The sequence below is a fragment of the Ambystoma mexicanum genome, chromosome 7p (genome assembly GCF_040938575.1).
Source record: "Ambystoma mexicanum isolate Mex_15411 chromosome 7p, UKY_AmexF1_1, whole genome shotgun sequence".
NCBI lineage: Eukaryota > Metazoa > Chordata > Amphibia > Caudata > Ambystomatidae > Ambystoma > Ambystoma mexicanum.
In genome coordinates, this window is record NC_090939.1 from 269,625,087 (window position 1) to 269,648,870 (window position 23,784).

Here is a 23,784-nt window from a genome sequence, read left to right on the forward strand (position 1 = left end):
TACCTCATCCTTTCAAGAGCCACGCATGTAAATTGAGGGATTCCAGGTTCGGATGGAGCACCCGACCTTCTGACTGAGATAGGAGAACCGGCCAAAAAGGCAACCGGAGAGGTGGGCAGATGGCTAAGTCCTGAAGCTCTGAGTACTATGTTCCCTCGACCAATCCGGGCTGATCAAGATTAGGGTTGCTCGAAACCTCCTCAACCACCCGAGAACCCGCAGAATGACGGGAATCAGAGGGAAGGCAGAGTGGAGGGTGAAGGTCCAGTCCACTAGAAACACATCCCCTACCGCACCGTTCGCTGGGAATTCCTTTGAAAAAAACTGTCTGCACTTTCACAGAGGTCAGAAGGGCTGTTGTTGATGCTGCTGTCCCACTAAGAGAGGTCTTCGACCACCGACCTGGAATCCCTGAGAATGTTCCTCAAAGTGCTGAAGTACTGGGACCATTGATCCCCGCAGGAGCCAATGCAAAGATCGCATCCGCAGCCTGGCCTCTGGCACCAGAAAATTGCCAGCGGCAATGAGACCTAAGAGGCGGAAGAAGGAACGTGCAGGTAAAGTGGCGTTGTTCTGGAAAAGCTGGACCATCTGTCCGATGCTGCATACTCTCTCCTCGGGAGGAAAAGCCTTCCCCACCAGAGTGTGTAGTACTGGAGCCTCTGTGCTGTTGTCGTGTGGGACTTCTGCAAGTTCAGCCTAGACTGTGGACTACTGAGCAGGTGTCCTCGAGATGGGACAAAATCTGCTCGGTTAACCATCTGGATATGGGAACACATGGACGCCACATCTGTTGAGATGGGCCGCAACTACCACCATGAGCTTGGTGAAGACCCTCGGAGCGGACGTCAACCCAAAGGAGAGCACCTTGAATTGGTAGGGCTTGCCCCCCATGGGAAATCTCAGGAACTTCCTGTGCATCTGATGGATCGGCACATGAAAATATGTGTCCTGCAGATCTATCGACACCAGCCAATCTTGCAACTCGAGAGCGTGGAGAATTTCTTTAAACGTCACCATCTTGAACTGGCCTTTCCTCAGGAACTTGTTCAAGGCTGTGAGGTCCACTATGGGACGGAGTCCCCACCTCTTCTTGTGTACCAGGAAATACTGAGAATAGCAACCCTATGCTCTCTGCTCAGGAGGTACCTCTTGCATGGCACCCTTCAAAAGCAGGGCTGGCAGTTCTTCCTGGACCTCTTGTTCTGGTTGTTGAGCAGTTGGTGGTGGTCTCTCCGGGAGCCTTTTTAAGAACGGCAGACAGTAATCCCACTGCAGGAGTTCAAGCGCAGAGGTGTCGGAGGAAATCCCCCACCATTGGGGCCAGTGCCTGGCTATCCTCCCTCCAACCAGTTAATCGTGGGGGGGAGAGATCAAAGCGGCTTTGAGGTTGGAGCTGCCCCTGCTGCTGCCGCTGTCTGCTGGCCTCTAGAGGTCCCCCTGATCCTCCCAGAGCGTGAGAAATGCCTCTGTGCCTGCCTGGCTTGCCGGAGCTGAGCCTTCCCTGCCATAGGGGACATAGCGCCAATAGCCTTTACAACTTGATGAAAAACTAAAAGGCAGGCTTGGCCAGCTGTTGCACAGCTAGGTCCAGTGACACTTCGGATAGCTTGGACTCTTTGAATTTCTCCAGACAGCTGTCGGCCTTGGAGCCAAAAAGATTCTCACCATCAAAAGCAATGTCAAGGAGCTTGTTTTGGACATTCTGTGAGAATCCGGAGGTATGCAGGTAAGCCTGAATCCTGAGCACCATGGCCGACACCATAGACCTACCAACACTGTCTACGACGTCCAGGCCTGTCTTCAAAACTGATGGGCCACCTATTTACCGTCTAACAACTGCTGGAAACCTTCATGTAGCTCCCCTTCGAGGATATGCTGGGCAGCCTGCCCAATGGCCATCAACAAACCAAAAGAACATTTGGCGAATCCGCAAGAGAGATTGACTGCATTCAAGGCCATGCTGCCAAGGCGTCCACCCATTTCCTTTCCCTATCAGTAAGAAGCATGGACGTAGATGTGGCTGGCCTGGTAGAAACTGTGGCAGCCTGCACCTCCGGTGTCAGGTGGGAAGAGAGATACAAAGCTTCTCCCCTTGCCAGCCTATATTTTTGGGAGAAGTCAGAGTTGACTGGGGTTGTGGTACAAGGCCTCTGCCACAGGGTGGCAATAGGATCAGCGATAGCTGCACTGAAGGGCATAGCCCTCTCAGTAGCAGGTGCCTCATCAAGGATGTCAGTGAGATCCTTTGGCATGGCTGAAACACTCCACCCAAGGGTATCCACCAGCCTGTCCACTAAAGCCCTACATTTAGCATTAGTGTGGCTATACGGATGGGCTTGCTGCATTTCAATGTCTGGGGACATGTGGAGACCACTGGCGTCGTGAATACCTTCAGCCAGCACCACCACTTCTGCGTGGCCGATTAAAAAAGTCAGATCCTCCAGCCCCCGAGTACGTTGGGCTGAAGCCACCTTGATCGTCGTCATCATTAGCGCCGAAAATATCAGTCATGGAACAGAAAAACCCGGTCTTAGACTTAGGCGTGAAAGACCGCTCGATGGCGGCTGAAGATGTCATGGCTTTGTAATCAGCGCTGACAAGGCTTTCGGAGCCGAAGGCGCGTCGGAAGGAACAGGCACCAGAGGTGTGCTGAGAAGTATTGTCACCAGAAGCGCCCCGACCTTGCTCGGCACTGAGACAAGATGTCTGCGCCGGCACCAATGTTGTTGTGATGGTGTTCGCTCTGGGGACGTGGTCACTGGGCGCTGTTGGAGACACCGGGGCATGCTGCACTGCGGACCTGCCTGTAGCTGCCTTGCAAAACATATCCAGCATCATAGTCTTAGATTCCTCCTACTCAGCCCTGGACGTCGACTCTGCCTTTGACTTACCACGATCACTTGCAGAATCGGATTTGCGCCAGTGTCGGTGGTGTTGTTTCTTCTTTTGGGAGGAGGAAGAGGATGAATGGCTATGGGAATGGGATCTTTTCTGGGTTTTTTCCCGATGCTTCTTCCTTTTCTGTAGTAGGCCCTTCCATCTCTGCCTCCGACGACCGTACGGTCGACCGTGCCATGGATTTAGAGGGAGGTCAGCCGACCGTGACCTTCCCTGCCCATTCCCTGAGGGATTTTTGGTTCATCTTGCCACATGAACTACAACTGTTGGTCTCGTGACCTGTACCGAGACACCACACGCAGATGTTGTGTGGGTCCATCACTAAATCAGAGACTCTGGCCGCGGACATTGCTCGACTTGCATGAAACAAGAGCGCCAAAAAGTGGAGTGAAAATCGAAGTATAGCAGTGATCATTGAATAAAGATAATGGTAAAGGTAGGCAAATAATAAACACCCTCAACATTTGTTTCTATAAAAGCTGAAGTGATTATGCTTTTTTTGTTGCAGAGTTGAAAATTAATAGACATTCACTGTGAAGTCTGACTAATTGAATGCACATCCTGTGCACAATACATTTGTCTAATAGGACACCTTTTTGTTACATTGTATTTGCCAACCACAAGTACTAATATAGGGCGTTTCTCCCGCCTGTTACAATGGCCCCTCCATCTCGGCCTCCGACGACTGAACGGTCAACCGTGCTGGGGATTTAGAGGAAGGACAGCCTACTGCAAGCTTTGCTGCCCTTTCCCTGAGGGATTTCTGGTTCATCTTGCCACACAAACCACAACTCTTGGTGTTGTGATCGGTACCGAGACACCACACGCAGATGTTGTGTGGGTCTGTCACTGACATTTCTTTTTTAACCAGAGAGACTGGGCACGGACATGGCACGGCACAAGTGAAACAAGAGGTCAAAAACGTGGAGTGAAAATCGAAGTATAGCAGTGATCATGATTTTCAGGTTCCCCAGGGACAGGGTAGAAATCCTCCAAAAATGCCAGGAGAACAGCATCACAAAACTTTGGGCCCAGAGGTGCAACCGCAGCCCAGCAAAGAAACAGGGGACCAGGACGGGCCACAACAGGGCAAATTAGAAGAATCCACTATGGCGGTGCAGAAGGAGGATTTCCAGCAATGGTTCAAAGAATTTCAAGATCAGTTCATGTCGACATTTCAATCTCAGTTTGCATAGCTAAAAGCAGAAATGAAGCAGTAGAAATAAAAGTGGATGTGTTGCGAAATTAGAAGAACGGAATAACACTACTGAAAGGGCCCTGCAAGAGATGGTGGAAGATGCAAAAAAGAATGAAAAATTGGAACATATTGCCCAGCTTTCCCACAATCTAGAACACCAATGAGAGAATCTAGAAAACAAGTCCAGGAGATCTAACATACGGATCAAATACATGGCAGAATCCATTTTCCGACCTACTGGGTAGGGATAAGAAGAGGGTTATTCATCTAGACCGCATACACAGAGTGGGCCCACGAAGGACTGGTCCAGGAGCAAGACAGAGACGTGTTGACTGTAGTTACCTCCTATGCTCAAAAGGAACAGGTATTGAAAGAGGCACGCACATAAGGCTAGGATGAATAGAGCGGAGATACAATTCTTCCAGGACCTGGCTCAACGCACATTACAAAAACACACATTACATTACAAAAACGAAGGGCGATGGGTCTGGTCTGTTGGTGAGATTCCTAGCTCAGAAAAACATTTGATATAAATGGACCTTTCCCTTTGGCCTTCTTTTCACCTGGACGATAGCCAGCATAGGATTACGACCTGTGACGAGGGACCACAGATTGTACAACTATAGGAGGAAGATGGTGATAATCGCGAACAGACTAGAATGGTGGCGAGAGCACTTAGGAAACCGTGGGAATGGAAAACAGTGCCAAGACAGAGCATAACTACAGAGAGGAAATAAGCTTTCCCAAGCAGGAAGATCAGTAAAATAAACGTATGCAATATTTGAGAAGACTACCTGTAAGAAAGGACAACAAAGGTATGACAACACCCTTGGGGACAATCCCAAGACCCATCACGTTCAAATGTACATGCAGCACTCTTGGCCACAACTCGAACAGTGATCCATCGGGAATCCAAGGTGGAAGATAGTTTACACTGCAAAGTCTCTGGGCATGTTCGCGGGCCAGTGGTAGTAGACTATATGTCTGGGCGCACATAGGAACTCTGGCTCTCCCAAAGGAGGGGGAAGGGGATCGCTGGCGACGGGGAAGGCAAGGGTGGAATTGTTAATGGGGTTGGGGTAGATGTGGAGTTTACATTAGATAGCGGGGAGGGGAGTGGAGTAGGGAGGGAACTGTCAGCGAAAAAAGGGCAAAGGAGGAAGGAATGCATCTAACGATGACCATTTCTGTCATGACATTTTGTGCAAGGTATGAACACCCCGGTAAAAAAAAAGAAATTGGATGCGTTTTTAAGGGCAGAAAAAACAGACATTGTAATATATCAGGAAACCCATGTGAGGAAGAGGGATAGGGGGAAACTCAAAATGAGATGTTATTCCCAGATATATCAGGCTACCGCTAGGAACAAGACAGCAGGGGTACTCATAGCAATCAGTGATACACTGAAAGTACAAACCCAGGACTCTCAGGCAGACCCAGAGGGAAGATTTATCTTTCTTAATGTAGTCAAAGAGTCCCATGTATATATATTGGCCACGGCATATGCCCATAATGTGGGACAAGATTGTTTCCTACGGTGGATGCTGTCACATCTGGAGGGTTTTACTAAAAGGAGACACATTTTCGACAGGCACTTCAATATGGCAATGGGTCCCCCAGGAGGATATGAGCACCTGAGCCGCTCAGCATCTACAAGCACTGTCAAAAGCACTTAAGGAAATTATTGCAATGCTGACAATACATGACATCTGGTGGGAAGACAAGGGGCAAATAAATGGGTATAATTTTCACTCTCACATCCACTCTTCCTTCTCCAGGATAGATTACATTTGGGTCACAACGCAAATTCTGGGGACGGTGAAATAAATTGACCTGGGCACCATTTCATTGTCAGATACCACTGGCAAAAAAAGATGAAATTGACTTGGTGGGAGGCAAGAGAGGGTTGCAGGGGTTCCGATCAGACATATTACATGATCTGGTTCTGACAGAATCAATAAGAGGGAATATAGAGACGTATATTGCAGAGAATGGAACACCGGATGTGGGCCTCAACATGATATGCGACACGTTCAAAGTGGTATTAAGGGGTCAGGTAATAGTCATAAAAGCTGATGGAGAGAAGCAAAGAAAGCGCATAGGGGCAGCACGAGAAGGTCAGCTAAAGACAATGTGAAAACTAGTTAAGGGTCAGGATAGAGCTCTACAGACAGCACCTTTGGGTATTAAGCGCATTATAAATAACCTATCATATCCAGGGTCAGTTAGAACTACTCCGCACGAAAAGGGCAGAAAAGGCCCAGCTCTATACAAAACAGTGGTACTACATGGGAGCAAATAAGGCTTATCGATTGTTAGCAAGACAATTGAAAAACAAAACACTAGCCCATAAGATTCTAAAATTGAAAGGGAGGGATGAGAGACGTGGCTACTGGCAATGAAGCGATATCAGCACTTTTTTTTAAACAGTTTTATGCTAAACTGTATTCCACAGATAATCCGGATGGGGATAAACAAGAAGCATATATATGTACAATCCCATTACCAAAAATATCTAGTTTAGAGTGAATTAGGGAGGGAAATTCAAGAAAGTGAAATAATTGAGGAATTTAAACAGCTACCCCTAAAAAAAAGCTCCTGGACCGGATGGATATCCAGCAGGTTTTTATTAAAAATTCCAAACTAATCGGGTTCAGTGGCTTGCTAAATAGTACAATTAATTCAGGACAACAGGGAATATTACAGGGTCAATGAACGAAGCAACAGTGGTGGTGTTAGCGAAACCTAACAGAGACCCGACACTTCCAGGCTTATATAGACCTATAGCAGTAATAAATATAGACGCCAAGATCTTTACAAAAATATCAGCGAATAGGTTAACAGCACTTCTCCCGATACTCATAGGGCTAGATCAGTTTGGGTTCATACCTATGAGACAAACGCATGATAATATATGCAGAGTCTGCCATTTAATAGAAAAAACAACGATTACACAACAGCCAGCCCTTCTGGTATCGTTAGAAGCAGAAAAAGCGCCTGACCAGGTGGAATGGCCCTTTTTGTTTTGCATAATGGAGTATATGGGATTTGGATCGAGATTTCTTCAAATGATACCGGCTAACTACCAAACCCCCTCTATTCGTTTGGCTATTAACGGCACTCTCTCTAGAGGTATTGACATTAGGCGGGGCACGAAACAAGGATGCCGCAGTCGCCGTTGCTCTATGCCATTTATTTGGAGCCCCTACTATCCAAGCTAAGGGTCACAGACCGGGTCAAAGGGATAAGTATGGCGGGGAGGATCACAAAGCTATTGTGGTTGCGGATGACATGCTGATAGCGATAAAAGATCTGGAGAAGTCAATACAAGCGCTAATGAAGGAATTGGAAGAATTTGGGACAGTGGCAGGGCTAAAGATTAATCGACAAAAATCAGAAATCCTGGACTTAATGGTCCACCCGAACCGTCTAGAGCAGATAAGGACCCCACCCAAATTAAACTGGCGCATGCAGGGATTACATACCTGGCAGTTGTTATCACCAATACATTAGGACAATTATATAGTGCTAACTATCCTCAGCTGCTACAGAAGCTAAAAGGAGAATTGCTAAAATGGAGTCCCCTATCGGTATCATGGCTAGGAAGGTAGGCAGCAGTTAAAATCGTTATTCTCCCAAGATTATTATACTACTTCCTGGCTCTCTCGTCCCTTGTGCCAAAATTATTTTTCTACTCTCTTAATAAAATTGTCTCAGCATATATATATATGGCAGAACAAACCCCCCACACCCAGATCGCTATGAACACCCTAACGCAACCAAGAGACCAGGGGGGGATTGGCGCTCACACACTTTCACAAATATTGAGGCAGCACAGCTCCAGGATGTAAGGGAATGGTTAACGGGTGACAATGAAAATATGGGCTCGACAATACAGGGCAGTGGCGGGAACACCCCTATCGGTTCTCCTGTGGCTAGGCATGATAGAAAGACGGCCAAATGTGCACATTAGTAAAATAATTAGGCTAACAGATGACATATGGGATTCAGTGCCAGCTAAAGGGGCTCTTTCTAAGGTCCCATCCCATTTTTCACCACTGTTTCATAATCCACAGTTTCCGCGATGGATGGAAAGGGGTTTGTTTAGGGCATGGTGGGAGGCAGGATGCCTGAGAGTATGAGATATTATCAAGGCCAGAAGCTCAGATCATTTGAGGTTTGTAAACAATGTTTCGGGATCGCTGAAGAGGATAGGCTGTGCTATTGTCAACTGGGTCATTGGTTATCTGACCCCAGTATTAAGGCAGCTGCTACTCGCCAATTAACCCCGTTTGAGATATTTTGTTACGACCCACTCAGGGTCGAGGAAGATCGTATTATCACTATATACATTTCTTAATAAAAGCTCAACACCAGTTCAATGGCGGTACATGAAGAGATGGGAGACCATTTGGGGACGCTAGGTCAATGGAAAGGTGGGAACATATTTGGAGCAATATACCAAAGCTAACTCGATCAATTCAACTGCGAGAAATGTGGTATAAGATAATGTACCAGTGGCATTATACCCCAGCGAGGCTTCACGCAATGTACCCCCATACATCAGGGTGTTGGAGGGGATGCACGGCTAATGGAAACTGGAACCATATCTGCTGGGACTGCCTGATCCTCCAATCATTTTGGCATAAGGTAAAATCGCAGATGAGGACAACATTTCAAGGGGCGGACAATACTGACACAAAGGTATGGTTATGTGGGTTGTGGGACACAGAATGCAAAAAGTATAATAAGAGGCAACTGAGAGGTTCTTATTGCTGCATGGCTTGTAATTGCACAAAATGGAAACAATGACAGGCACCCACAGAATATGATTGTTACAAAAGATATGGAACTTTGTGGCATTAGAATGGATAATGCATACAATAAAAGGAAATCGAGCAAACTTTAAACAAGATTGGGGGATTGTGTTGTCATACCTCCAAAGTGACTATATGGTGCAATGGTGCCCACACAAACTGAGAATTCTGGACATACTGGCAACGGGGGTAAAACAGCTGACATTCCACGGTTCAATGGGAAAGGATCCTCTGGCAGGGGGAATATGTAAAGGTGTGTGGGGGGAGTTGGCATAATCTTATGTTATCAAAATTCAATACAAATATATTATTTTTAAAAACGCAGAGTGAAAATCAAAGTATAGCAGTGTTCCTCGAACAGCGTGATGAACGTGCAGAAAAAAGGAACTGACGTATGGGGGCCTAGTGACACAGCATATGTACGATGACCAACGTTCCGTCTGGATCCAACGACCGAGGCAAAATGGATCGATGACCATGTCAAAGAGTTTTCCCAAGTAGATGACACTGAAAGGGTTATCCGATGAGGAATCTGCAGAAGAAAGGAAATCCATTGAAAGGGTTTAACTATAATCAAGTTCGGCAATCAATTTGGATAGATCCACTGCGCTCTCTTTAGTACTTTTTGAGTTCCTGCAGCATAATTTGCAGGTTGATTCTTGTTGCCAAAGTCTCTTTCAGTGACATGGGTTCTGAAGAAGTGTGTACCTGAGCTTTAATTTTGTTGGAGTGCTCTTCAGTAGTTCCTGGGTCTGCACTAATGGTGTAATATCTGTAGACTGCAGACTCTTCTGCTCGACAGACACTTTTTTCCTCCTAAGAAATGAAGGTCACAGTAACAGAAAACAGCTGAATCGCTCCAAATGGCCCCCTTTACACTCCTGACACTCCCAGGTGTGGCAATTAAAATAATATTAGGCAATCCTTTTGGTTCACCACTAATATCTGCATGTTTTAGGTCATGGTTAGCCTTAACAGCTGATTGCACCAGACTGTCGATGGACTCACAACTGGATTCCTGATCAGTCTGATCGAATGCCACTTAGTATTGCTTGTGGTTTTGCTGCATATATTACACAGTTCAAATGAAATATTGCTGGCAGCAGACTCCCCTCTTGTCATTGCAGGTCTCCATGTCACAACTAGCAACTAGTTCACTACACGCAAGGACAGCCCAGATGCTCGCTACAGGGTCATTACTACCATTGCCAAGGATCAGTCCTTGTGCATGTTAACAGCTCTGTTCGATGATGCAAATACTTCAGAGTTCCACTTCAAGGCATGGGCCGCAGGACATCACTGCACTCGCTGCATACCATGGTTACTGGCACAATAGGAGCATGATCTCTTCAGGCTAAGCACTGTCCCAGTTCTTTGGGTCTGGGGAGAACTGCCTGCCGTGGGAGTGACGGTTGTACAGTGCCAAACAGACTCCACCAATGATCAATCCCGGCCACCCACTACCGAAGATTCCTGACTTGGCAGCAATGTGGTGTGCAGAGATCAGCATTAGCAGTTTCTTAATTTGATCATTGCACTCAGAAGTCCACCTGCTACGACCGACTGGGGATAGTGCTTTGCGGCAGCGCTCATGGTGCTCACCATTTTAGGCTTGGCCTCAGATTCCGCAGCAACAGCATCCAGAAATCAGAGACACAGACAACTGATTTGGGTCTCCTACATCGGTCAAAGTGGGTAAGTTGATACAGGAAGGGCTTAGGCTCTCATATGTAAGGTTTCACAACATTTGAGCTGTTGGAGGGCATGGTGGATCCCAATGCTGCTGTCCCCATGGAGCTCATAGGGAACCAGTCACCATGGCTTCCTTGCTTAGCCGCACCCCACAAGCCTTTCTGTTTAAAAGAACCAATGAGAGTGTCACTTTATATAGGGAAGTTAAAAAACACAACTGGCAGCAAAACGGTTTAGGCTGCCACATATGGAAGCCAACATAAGCATGCTCGGTTGCTCAATGATTGTATGGCGGCAACAGGGGAACAACTTGCTTATGTGAGAAAATAGTTTGGAAATGGCACCATTTTATGTTGATTTAAAAGTAGGACAAGAGATGGATAATATATTGAAATGTCAAGAATTAATTTGTTCCAAATAAAAGACCATCTTAAGATGCTCTGAGAAATAATTTATGTTTGGAGAGAGACTACTAAAAATCTTATCTAAAATTAAATTCTAAATGCATTCTTTCTTGGATAACCTGGTAATTTCTCCAGCACTCAGCCATCACATAAACCAAAGATGGGCATAAGAGCACGGGCAAATCGATTTCAATTACAGTATACGAACAATCTACTTTATAGAACTTAGTGAAAAGAAGGTAGTACCAATGCATGACTTTTGGTGTCACAGCAGAACTGACATTCAAATAGTGTGATGTTAGGAGAGAAAAAAGGACTGATTTTTCACCCACATACAATGACCTATAAGTTTAAACACTAGGGATAAAATGGATTGGTCCTTGAAACGAGTCCCAAAAACTTACTGTAGCCAATTTTCCAACTCTGGTTCTACTTTTCACATGCTACACACCTTATAAGATGTTCAAGAGAGCTTTGCCCTTCCTCCGCTTTCTAAGAGTGACAAAGGAGCAACAATGTACTCAAGCATGTTTTTATAATGGACCCTACATTTTTAATGGCCATGTATTTTTTTTCATTCCATTTCACTCATGAGTATGTGGCTGCCCAATAAGGTTGTGGGGCAAACTAAACATTTCTGGTCACGAAAACAGAATTGCCCCAGTAATGCACCATTTATCCCTATTGAAATGTCTGTGGGTAAACATTTAATAACTCTGGAATGGATTCAACCAACACCCCTTAAAGTGGACCAATAGCACCAAGAGCTTTTGCACTGGAGGTTGATTTTACTTAAGCAATGAAAAAATGAATTGGCAGTGGTGCATTTTTGCATTGTACATTTCCAGGATAACCCCTTAGATTGTAAATGCATTCGTTATTTGTATTCAATGACATATATTGTCAGCAATTAAATTACCTGTCAAAAAAGTGGTCTTTTTTACTTACGATAAAAAAATTGTTTTTTCTAACACAGAAATGGGAAAACAGTATATTTACTCTTACTGCCACTATAAAAATAATTATTTTCTTACCTTGCTAAAATTGTCCACAGTAGTTTTCAGATACAACATTACTTGTTTCACTGCTAACAAGAGTTCACAGAGTTTGATCTTGGATATTGACTCCTTTAGTTGTTTATTTGTAGTGTTATCTAAGAGCAGGTCCTTGTCGCTCTCATAGGCAGTTCTTAACAAAGAAGAAAATGAACACTCATCTGAAGGGTTATGACTGATGCAGGATTCTTTTGGGTGCTTAAACTGTAAAATAGAGAGGAATAAAAATGAAAAAAGCATACCAACACAAGTGATAAAATACACATGTTGCACAGTCACCTTAACAATAGCTCTTAAATGTTTTAACCATCAAGAAGCACTTAAGAATTAGCCTGGTAAAAGAGGTATTTCCAAACTGACATACCCAATCGAATTAAGCCACTCCCAACAACAAAACAATGATAACCAATATGGGCAATTTGGCATTCTCTGCACTCCTTCTTAAAGCCCAGCCCCAACATAAAGGAACACCAAATTAACCAATTGTTACCAATCTCTAAACACTTTCACAAGAAACCACTGGTCAACCGGCATGATTTGCTTTACAATACACTGAACTAAAATATACATATAAAAAGTGCAAACTTCTTTAAATTAATAATCAGTGACTTTCCACATTTTGTTCAGACTATCAATATCATTGGGAATGAAAACCCTAAAAATGTCCCTCTATTGTCAAAGGGGCCTTAAAACTGCTCCCACCCAGACACCATTTTTGACTCTGTATGTGTACCATGAACACTAATAGACATTGTTGGAGACCCATGTTACTGGTTATTCCTTCGCCAGGAGTATACAGTCCATGTGTTCATGGGATTGTGACAACCAAATAAAACACATATGAACCTGTAAGGCAAGGTCACTAAATTGGGAATCTGTCCATAAAGACGGTGTTATTGCTAATGGGGGCTGCTTGAGCAGCAGACCACCTAATGTAGGGCAAAGGGCATTTTTCAGAATTTCTGCTGACGGCAGACTGCTTCCTAATTGGCCAGCTTCCAGGGTGTTAATGGTGGACGTAGCGGGGCATTCTTGGCTTCACTCAGAGGGGGGCAGAAGGCTGGTGGATAAGTACAGTTAGTGCCAATAAATAGCCCAAGAAATTACAAAACATAAATATACTGAAAATATAAACACTCCCTATAATAGAACTATACATACAAGATCAAATAATTACTTTGGGCAAGACATACACACTTTAAAACAGTGTACATATAAAAACACCAAAAGGGCCTTAAAGTAGACTGACCCTTCCTAAATATAAATGTAAGGCCTATACATTTTAATGCTATGGGTTGGGGAAATACCATCCCTATGCAATAGCAGACTCCTATTGGGCATTACAGGAACAGCAGTATTCACCCTAACGTCTCGTACCAAGTAAGATATACAACTGACAGGTAAATCCTATACATAAGCGAAGTACTGTCTTGATTGCCTAAGATTAGGACGTGACCATGAGCCTCTTAACTCCACCTCGTGTATAGCTGTGAAAACAGACCCCTGTTCATCAGTCATTCATGTAAAAATGCACCCTAGGCTGTGTATTCAGCACTAAAAGACAGGTCTGTATAGTTTCATGTGCTTATCAACATGATTAAACATATACAACCAGGAATTGTAAGGTTCTTGGACTCAAAAGGGATACCACTCTGATGCATTAATCTGAATTATACACTTGACACAGGAGTTATTATGTTAATTCATTGAATATGACCCCCTATCTTCTGAGGGCTCTTATTTTCATTAAACAAGCTAAAGCAGAAGCAGATATAACATCACACCTATGAACAAGATTGCCAGGTGGGCAAAAAGCATGTTTGAGTAGATAAATAATAGAACAAATGGTGGTTTTAGTTTAACAGCATGTGTAACCTTTATGTCCCATGACGCTAAGCTACACTACACGCCATCTGTCTCCATGCAGGCAGCAATCCCTCACCCGTCACTCACGTTTAGAGCGGTGTGAGCTTCAAATCAAACAGCTTCTTCCTGGGTTGAAGAGTTCTGCTTAGCTGGGCCTGGCTGTCTCTTTCCTGCTGCTGCTCAGGACTGTTATGTTAGCAACATTTTTAAAGCGCACTTTCACGCGGAGGTATCTTGGCATGGAATGGAGCAGGAGCTGCAGCAGCAGGATAACCTAATACAGATCGGTCTTCAGAGCCCGGCGGAACGACAGACTTATCGATAGCGCAGAGAGACAATGGAAGGCTGTTCCATGTTTTCGCGGAAATCGCAGAAAAGGCGCAGCTGCCAATGCGGGAGTCTAACTCGAGGAACAGAGATCAATAGAGCTGACAGAGTGCAGAGGACGAGACGGCACATAACAGGAAAATTTTGCCCGATTGTATTCTGTGCCCCATTTATAAAAGGCGTGGTGTACCACACACAGAGATTTAAAAAGAATACGCTTCTCAATAGGCAGCCAATGTAGTTGCCTGAGGAGCGGGGTCATGTGGGCACGGGGAGGGGGGCGGATCACCGTCCGGGTAGCATCGTTTTGAAGCAGTTGGAGGCGTTTGGTAAGGTAGCCTGGCTGACCTAAATAGAGTTACAATAGTCTGTGGTGCTCAGGACTAAAGCAGCAACCACGGGGGCGTGATGTTTAGCGGGAACGAAAGGGAGCACCTTGCGTAATATCCGCAATTTAGAGTGCCCAGACTTGCATACAGAGGCGACTTGGAGTGCCATGGAAAGAGAAGATGATAACGTCACACTCAGGTTTTTAACTGAGGTTGCCGGCCTAGGGCAGGTACCTATGAGATTGGCCAGAACTCTGGGGTCCAAAAGGAAAGGGGACTGGAGGTGCCCAACACCAGCACCTCAGTTTTGGATCCATTGAGCTTCAGCCAGTTGGCCACCATCCAGGAGCCAAGATCTTCCAGACAGCTCCGTAGCCGAGTCGCAGTGTAGGCTCTGGTGAGATCGAGCCGAACCAAAATCTGCGTATCCTCGGCTTAAGGGTAGTATCTGAACCCATGTGACAGGATAAGATGGAGGAGGGGGCAGATATACATATTAAAAAGAATGGGGCAGGGTGCAGATCCCTGGGGAACTCCACAGGAGAGCAGTCCTGGAAGAGAGCAGAAAGGGGGCAAGGATACTGACTGGGTCCGATTTGACAGAAAAGCTTGAAACCAATCAAGGACTTCACCTGAAATGCCAGCATCGGACAGCCGAGCCAGGAAGGTGGGGTGGTCAACCGTGTCAAATGCGGCTGACTGGTCCAACAGTAGTACCGCTCCCATCCCGCCCTGGTCGACTAACCGGGCGAGATCGTCCAACACAGAGTTAAGAACAGACTCTGTTGTCCTTCCAGGGCAAAAGCCAGACTGGAAGGGATCAAATAAACCAGACGATTCAAGGAAGTAAGAGTGGAGACCAGGGTCTCGAGCACCTTCATGTTAAAAGGTAGCAGAGAAATAGGTCTGAAGTTGGACATGACTTTAGGATCAAGAGAGGGCTTCTTCAACAAAGGAAGCACTAGCGCATGTTTCAGTTGGCTTGAAATTGTACCAGTTTGAAACGAGTTATTGATAGCAGCAGTAGTATGAGGAAGTATCTCGCTAGCAGTGTCTTTGATCAGGGAAAGCGGAATAGCATCTGCCAGAGAAGCAGATTTAAGGCCATGAATGGTCTTAAGTATCTCGAGATCAGAGAAAACAGGAAAGGAGGACCAAGAAGCCGTGGGAGCAGAAATCAGAGGAAAACATGGGTGGTCAGCTCTGCACTCTTCCCCAGCCCCTCAGGCTTCAATGAACTGGCAAGTCTGCTTGTGTTCCTCCCTTCCTCTTTTTATGCTTGGGCTTTATATGTATGAAGGAACATGGTTTCCCTGCACCTGTGCATTGTCATATCCTCTATTTTGAACAGTGAGGCCTCGAACTTAATGTGTCACTGTGTTCCTTGAGTTAGGTTTCCTATGTAAAACTACATTAGGTGGGTTTACACACCTCTCAGTGAGAGCTCTGCACCCGTTCAGTGAATGCCTTCTCTGCAATTTATGGCATTTGTGGAGCTCTGCATCATACGCATGATATGCTTCTGCGGGCTTTATTAGTCGGCTATCTATTGTCAAGAGACATCCCTCTCACTTGTCCACCGGCTGCTCTCAGATAACACCCAATGGTGTGAAGTCAAAGCTCACACCTACTGGTGTGCAGTTTAAACAGGCAGTTAGCTGTCATTTGTGGCCTGTTCATCTGCCAGAACAGGAAAGCACCACTTCCTGGAAATCGGGGTTCTTGCTGGACCTAAGAATATTTGTTCAGCAAGTATGCACACTAACCTTCTGGGTTAAAATGTGCTGTATGTTTGATGAACATGTTTCGGCTATCAATGGCTGCAGGCTGCATGAGATATGAAAAGCTGTCTTTTTTTAATTTAAAATTTTTATTTTAAAACGGTTGCAAAGTAAAACATTACAAGCATATATCAGATACGGGATGATCTTGCAGTCCAATTCAGCATAATCAAGCGGGCGCTACCAGACACCAGGGCCGGAGGGCAGTACCATCACAGCAGCAGTTTGTGGGGACATTCCCGGTTGGTGATGCAAAAAAGAAGTGGAGTGAGTCCTAGACCATATATCCACCCACGTTTGGTCCTCCAAGGGGTGGCCTAGATCTGTCTCCCAATGTGCCATATAGGGGGCTCTCGTGGTAAGATTTTCCCCCCCTGCGACAGATCCAGTAGGGTGAGTTCAAGGGGGCAGGGGTCCGCGTGGCTGCCTGTCGGGTCTGGGGATGAGAGCACCAGTGTCGGAGATGCACGTAGAAGAACCTATCTGTCTCGGTTAATTGAAAGGTTGGTTTACATTGTTCAAAGGAGCGGGGCTGGCCCCCCTCAAATAGCTGTCCCCGAGTGTCTAGCCCCCCCACTAGTCCAGTTTTTGAATTGAGACGGGTGAAAGCCCAGAGAGAAGGGCAGATTGTGGAAGATTGGAGAGGGGGGACCCAAGCCGCTGGGGATGCCTTTATATTGCAGCGCCCAAACCCATGTTTTAAGGGTGTGTTTAGTGGAAGATAAAATCCCCCCCCCCCCATGTCCGCCGCAATATGGGCAGGATGTACGGAAGAACTCGGAGGGGGGAGTGTGAGGCAGGATTGCTCTAGCTCTACCCGTTTTGGGCACCAAGAGACTGTAGCTCACGCCTGAACATGCAATAGTTGTGCCGCCACTTGATATTTGCGCGAGTCTGAAACCCCCAAACCCCTGATTCTAGAGCTGCCTGTCATGGTGCTCTGGGAGATCCTTGCTTTCCTACCCTTCCAAATAAAGGCAAGCAACTTCTTTTGCATACGTATGAGAGTGGGTAGTGGGATCGAAATGGGAAGGGAGGAGCAGGCATAAAGAAACCTCGGAAGAAGGTTCATTTTGTAAGCGGTGATCGACCCGATAAGCGAGATCTTCTGCAATGCCCAGCGTTCAAGATCTGATTCCAATTCTTTGAAAAGTGAGGGGAAGTTTATTAAGTACACATCGCTGGGCCGAGATGGGATATGGACCCCCATGTAGGGAATGGATTTCGTACTCCATTGGATCGGGAATAACAGTTTTAAGGTTGCCTGCTCCCCTGGATCCAGGCCTATCCGCAGAGCCACCGATTTCCCTAAATTACTAGCGAAGCCCGCCACCCTCCCAAATCTACAGAGCTCCTCAGGGGCCGCGGTTAGCGAGGGAAGAATGTCCGTTATGGAGAGCAGCACGTCGTATGGATAAAGGGAAATCTTATGCTGGGAGATGCCAGCGGGAAGGCCTTTAATGCTAAGGTCCCTCCGAACCCTTTGGGCCAGGGGCTCTATCACCAGGGTAAAGAGAAGGAGGGACAGTAGGCACCCCTGCCTAGTTCCACAGGTTAGGGAAATCAGAACCGACAGGTTTTGGTTGACCCGGAGGACAGTTTTAGGCGCTTGTTAATTTGCTAAGACCAATCTGCGGAAATCTGGGCCAAAGCAAAAGGCCTCCAGGGTAAGCTGTAAGAAAGACCAGTCCACCTTATCGAAGGCCTTGGTGGCGTCCAACGCCAGCAATGCCAGTTTATGGAAAACCTGGGAGGCGATGTCCATTAGATTTAGGGCCCTCCGAATATTATCCTCAGTAGATATATGTGTTACGAAGTCCGTTTGATCTGGATCTATCAGATTGGGCAGGACAGTTGCCAGGCGATTCACCAAGATTTTTGTGTAAATGTTGGCATCGATGTTCAATAGGGAAATGGGCCTATATAAGCTGTTGTCTTTAGAATCTTTACCGGGTTTGAGCACGAGCACTGTCATGGATTCTTCCATAGTTGGGGTGATGGATCCGGAGACCCCAAATGAGTTAGAGAGGGCCGTTAGCGGGGCCACCAGTTGGGGGAGGAATACCTTGTAGAATCTTGTGGTGAAACCATCTAGGGCCGGCGCTCTCGGTTTCAGGGACTTAATGGCCACCTCCATCTCCTCACCTGTGAGCGGGGCGTCCAGTTTCTCCCTGTCTGGCTCTTCCAGCTGTGGGAGGGCAGCACCCTGCAAGTATCGCTGTTGTTCCACTGTGTCCTGGGGAGTTGCTGACATTGTGTCCGTAAGATGGGCCGCCGCTATTCGTAGCTTGTCTTGTTACGCGTATTGGGTCTTGCCTTGGGGATCGCGGAAGCCCACTATCTTATTTCTTCTCTGTGCTTTCGCTAATTTCTACACCAGGAGTTTGTTTGCTTTATTGTTCCAGGCATAATAACCTTGCTTGGTTTTCGCCAGTTAGTGAGCAGTCTCCTCCGCGCGTGATGGGCCTCTAGCTTCCTCCTGGCCAGTTGCAGGGCTTGTTGAGTTTTCCTAGACCAGCCTTTCTGTTTATGGTGGGCCTCGGCTATTTGAACCTCTTCCTCAAGATTCCTGCAGGTCTGTTTACGCTTATGAAACACTGCCCCATGTGCAATTCGTTCTCCCCGCACTACTGCCTTCATGCCGTCCCAAGCACTAGACGGGGAAGTATCTTCCCTTGGGTTTTCTCAGAAAAAGTTTTTGATCACCAAGGCTATGGAGTCTCTCAGTGACATGTCGTTCAAGACAGGCTGTATAGATTCCAACGGCGTTGAGGGGGAGGATCAGGATCATTAGCACAGAGTTTCAGCGTGATTGGTGCATGGCCAGAAAGCACCTTTGATCCTATGCTCACTTCGTCGACAAAGGCCAGGATTTGAGGGGAAGTTAGCATGAGATCAATGCGGGAGAAGGTTTCATGTGCACACGAGAAGGAGAAATCCTTTTCGCCAGGGTGAAGCACTCTCCGAGAATCTACCACTCCCAGAGTTCGGAGCAATTGGAATAAGCTCATATCAAGTTTAAAGTCTTTAGTGGCCGGCGGATGTGAGCTATCCCAGACGGGGTATGGGACCCCATTGAAGTCCCCTCCTATGATGGTGTGGCCTTCTAGAAAAGGGAGGAGGGTCTTGCCCAGTTTCTCATAAAATGCCTCTTGTCCATCATTAGGGGAATAAACCACTACCAGAGAATACAACTGTCCATATATAAGGCCTTTGACCGCCACGTAACCTCCCTCCGGACATCGCACGGTTCCTAATATTTGGTGCAGAGAATGGGCGTACCCCCTTTTTTCGTACCATTAGACGCCAGGAATTGGAATGGGAAATGTCTAACACAAGGCATGTAAAATCAGAGGGCAACAGGTGAGTCTCTTGCAAAAAGACAACCATTCCTTCCATATCTTGAAGCCGCTTCAGTGAGGACTTCCGTTTAGAGGGGGAGTTCAGGCCTTTAGTATTTAGCGAGATGAAGTTCAACTTCTGGGGTGGGGGAGCTGTTAAAACAGATTTCTGAACTCTGTCCTGGTGGCGCAGAAGTTCAGAAGGCCAACCTAATTACTTGGAACAGGGTAACCTCTGGACAAGCCAGACCAATCAGGGTAGCGATCGCGGCGGTCAAGACTAGGTCTCAAGAGGGGTGAGGGGACTGAAAGCCCGCAATGAGCACACAAGCAAGGACACTTACAAACTACTCCAAACAGGTGTTATATTAAAAATATATACACATTTATTCCAAGGCCTTTAAAACAATGACCGTAGCGAGAAATCACAATACAACTCTAGTAAACCAACACATACCATACCAATACAATATATATACAAATACGAACAAGTCTCAAGCGTTGGATGCACGAAATGTGTAGTCCACCTAAAAGGGAAGGAAAACAGGCAGTGCTAAATAATGCTTAGACCCAGTCCGCCTTCAGAGGCACCTAACTAAAAGGAAGTCCAAGCCCTACGAAGAGTGGAGCCTTGTGCTCAAAAGTACCTGCACACGCTGGTGCCAACAGGCAAAAAGGGAAGTCTCTTCGAGGGAATCAGGCAGTTCAGTTTAGTGCACAAATGAAGAAGAACAGAGTTCCGCGACTCAAGCGCAGCCTCCACTGTGGGCAGAAGCAGAGCGCGAGTACGGAAAGGCGTGCTGTTTTGACACAGCGGGGAAAAGCTATGGGCTCCTGCAGGAGGGCAACCAGTTCCTAGCTATGCTACTCACTGGTCCCCGATGCAAGCAGACCCAGGCTTCTCCGCGTCAGTTTCAGTCGCTGGCAGGTTCAGGAGAGCAGGGGACGTCTCGTCGTCGTGTTGATTCTGCAGCAGCAGAGTTGAGTTAAAGATGTCCCAAACTAAGTGAACCCGCACAGTTTGTTACCACAGCAGGGCAACGGAGCGGGCGTGTGTATCTCAGTCAAATGTACACTACTCACTTCCGACCTGGGAACGCCAAGTGTACGAATCGTGTGAGAGTGACAAGGACTCGAAATACTACACAACCTGGTGGCGGTTACAGAGCAAGCCTCCTGTGTAGGCTGGTCAGTCTGCTGGATGGCCCAGAGACGCTTCCGAAGGCTTGCGAGCAGGAGGTGAAGATGCCGAGAATAGCTGTTCCCGCTATTCCAAGGGTCGAAGTACCAGTACAGGCCTTCTGGTTCGATCGGAGGTAAAAAGGGTTTCACAAGGCGACAGCAGTGCAGAGGAGCAGTCTTTCAGCGGGTCACCAGCGATTCCTCGGTTCAGCCTCGTGGTTGCAGGATACTTGGCTCCTGTATTCCTTCGTTCGTGAGAACTCAGGAGATCGACATGGTAGTGGTGTTTCCAGCCCCCTCTTATCCACGGTTCCCTTCGCCCCAAAACGGAGGGGACCCAATGGGAGATCCGCTCATCAACACTCACACCATACGTGGACCTATCACGGACCACGGTGGTGCCAGGCATTCACACCACCCTAGACTCTCTGGCACCCAGGATGTGTATTGGGACCAGACATCCCAGCCCACATCCTGGAGGCACACACAAGGCCTGTAGAAGCCCGGGAAAGCATCCGTGTTTCGCGGGAAAGTACATGCCCAAATAAGGAAGGCCCCGGGTCGACTCAACCTGGGGAAGGTGAAGGAAGCAAGACGGTCAGCGGACAGGACAAAGGAGCCTCGTGGTCTGGCCATTTTGGGAGCCAGGCCACCATTTTGGGCTAAGCGCGAGAAACACGCTTAAAACGCCAAAAGGAGCTCAAAACACGAGAAACGATCGCTGCCACCATTCCCGTCCGTGAATCACTTGCACCGATCAGTTACAATCCAAAAAGAGTATCTAGGGCCTGTAGAAGGCTAGAGACCCAAGAGAGCAGTAACTTAGCTTACAGTGCCCTCTTGTGTCATGTTGCACGAAAGCCGCAACATGATAAAAGAAACTACGGAAAACAGCGTTTCCCGGTACTGACTGTCTTAAGGGCATGTCAGTTTCCCCGTAAGAATGGAGCGAAAGCCCAGAGGAGTGCGGCAGAAGGCTGCACTTCTCTGGCAATGTCGAGAACAAGGTGAAAAACAACAGCAAAAAGTTTAGGGGTTGCCACATGGACGGAAAATTACCTACAGTTACGAAATCTTTCCTAACAGGAGCGTTCCTGGGGCTGGTTGTGAGGACATAGCTGCGAAGGCCTCAGTCGCCATCAAGGACTTCCATCATCCTGTAGACATAGTGCAAATGGGTGGTTTAACTTAGGCTTGAAACGTGAAGCAGTAACATCAACTTTGTGGGAAGCCAATTTTTCTAGTCGGCTTTTCCCTTAGCCAACAGGGCCAACAAAGTTTGTAATGTACTCCAAGGGCTTCTAGGTGAAATTCACCTCGGAGTCGGGCATGAGCCGTGCGAAGCCCGCTGCAAACAAGCGATTCTTCAGTGTCTTCACGCATGTCGTTATTCCAGGGTTCGCCCAATGAAAGCTTGTTGTATATATGGTGGTGAGCCGAGCAGTGGTCATTACTCAGGTCATGGCTCAGAGGTTCCCCGGAGGGTCATCGCACAATTTTCGCCTTCTGGAACTTTGTCCAGGTTAAACCCCTTGGGTTTCGGAGGGAGTTCTTCGGAGTCACTCATCAGGGAGACAAGGGAGGTTCCATTTTTCTTTTCAGGTGACGTAGGACGCAAGATTGAGTCTATGTCTTCCAGGTTGCTAATCGTTCGGGGGACCTTCTTATAAGAGAACAGGAGAGCGGTGGGGAAAGGCCAACGGTACCGAACATGTTGCTCCTGAAGGAATACTGTCAAGGGCCTGAGGGCTCTCCGCTTCTGGATAGTCGCCATAGCTAGATCTTGGTAAATTTGGAGAGGGGAGCCCTGGAAGGTCAGTTCGTCCTGAGAGCGCCCTATCGCCATGATAGCCTTCTTGGTCGTGTAAACATTGACATGGGTGATGACATCAGGGGTGGGGGGGGGGCAGAGTTTACCCCTTGCTGTGGTCGGAGTCTGTGGGTCCGGTCCAATATGAGTTGGGACTTATCAAAATGCGGCAAAAGAGAATGAAAGAGGTCACCCACATTCCGCAGGCTTCTGGTCTGGGACTGAAGAGGGGACTCCTCGAATTCGAAGGTTATTCTGCCGAGCTCTGTTCTCCAAATCCTCCTGCTTGTGCTCTAAGATCTCATTTTTGTCAAGTAGGGCTTGCATTGTGGGCTGTATTTCCAGAAGCGTGGCTGCATGTTCTGGGTCAGGTCTTCCACCTCTCCTACTCTTTGTTCCACCTCCACAACCCTTTGCTCAGTTTGTCCCACTTTAGTGGTGAGCTCCGTCATGCAAGACCGTAATTCAGCTTTAATGTCCCGCATAAAAGCCTGGATGTCCCCCTTAGTAGCCAGTTGACTCGCGCTATCCAAGGGAGCTTGTGTCAGGAACTTCGGCGTATCTGTGTTTTTCCCTTTGTCGGATGGGAGCAACATGATAGCAATGTCCAGCACTCTGAGGTTTTGTGGTGTTTAGACATCTCTGTCAGGACCTAAGGAATACTGCAGAGTCCTCCTCAGAGAGTAGTGGATAGGGGGGAGTGATGGGGTAGGGGGAGTCGTCATGTCTGCTAGCCACCAGAGGTGACATAGGTGGATAATGTCTCGCTGTTTAATCAGACCTCGGTACCTGGTGGGTTCCCCTCGATCAAGACCTGAAGTAGTGTTCCACACAGGTTACTGCACCTGGCCAGAAGAGTTGAAGCCGCCATTCAGCAAGTGTGGTAGTTACGTTGAAGAAGCGTGGGTTAGTCACCAAAGTGTTATAGGCCAAGTTGGGGTCTCAAAAGCTACAGGCCTTTGTCAAGTTGCCAAGCGTCAATCAGTGAGAAAAAATGGAGTTAGTTCAGCCATGATTAGTAAAGAAACCCCTCCGGCGTTATCTTGGGCTGTGTGGACCCCTCCACAGGGCTACCCCAGCA

The 23,784-nt window shown here is 47.1% G+C and overlaps 1 protein-coding gene across 1 annotated transcript in view; it reads right to left on the minus strand.

Annotated features, from left to right (window-relative positions):
• Positions 1-23,784, minus strand: part of URB1 (URB1 ribosome biogenesis homolog) — a 2,274,827-nt gene that overhangs the window by 976,545 nt on the left and 1,274,498 nt on the right. The window contains exon 20 of the mRNA XM_069636341.1: positions 12,047-12,271. Coding sequence (XP_069492442.1) covers positions 12,047-12,271 — 225 coding nt within the window. The remainder of the gene's footprint in view (positions 1-12,046; positions 12,272-23,784) is intronic.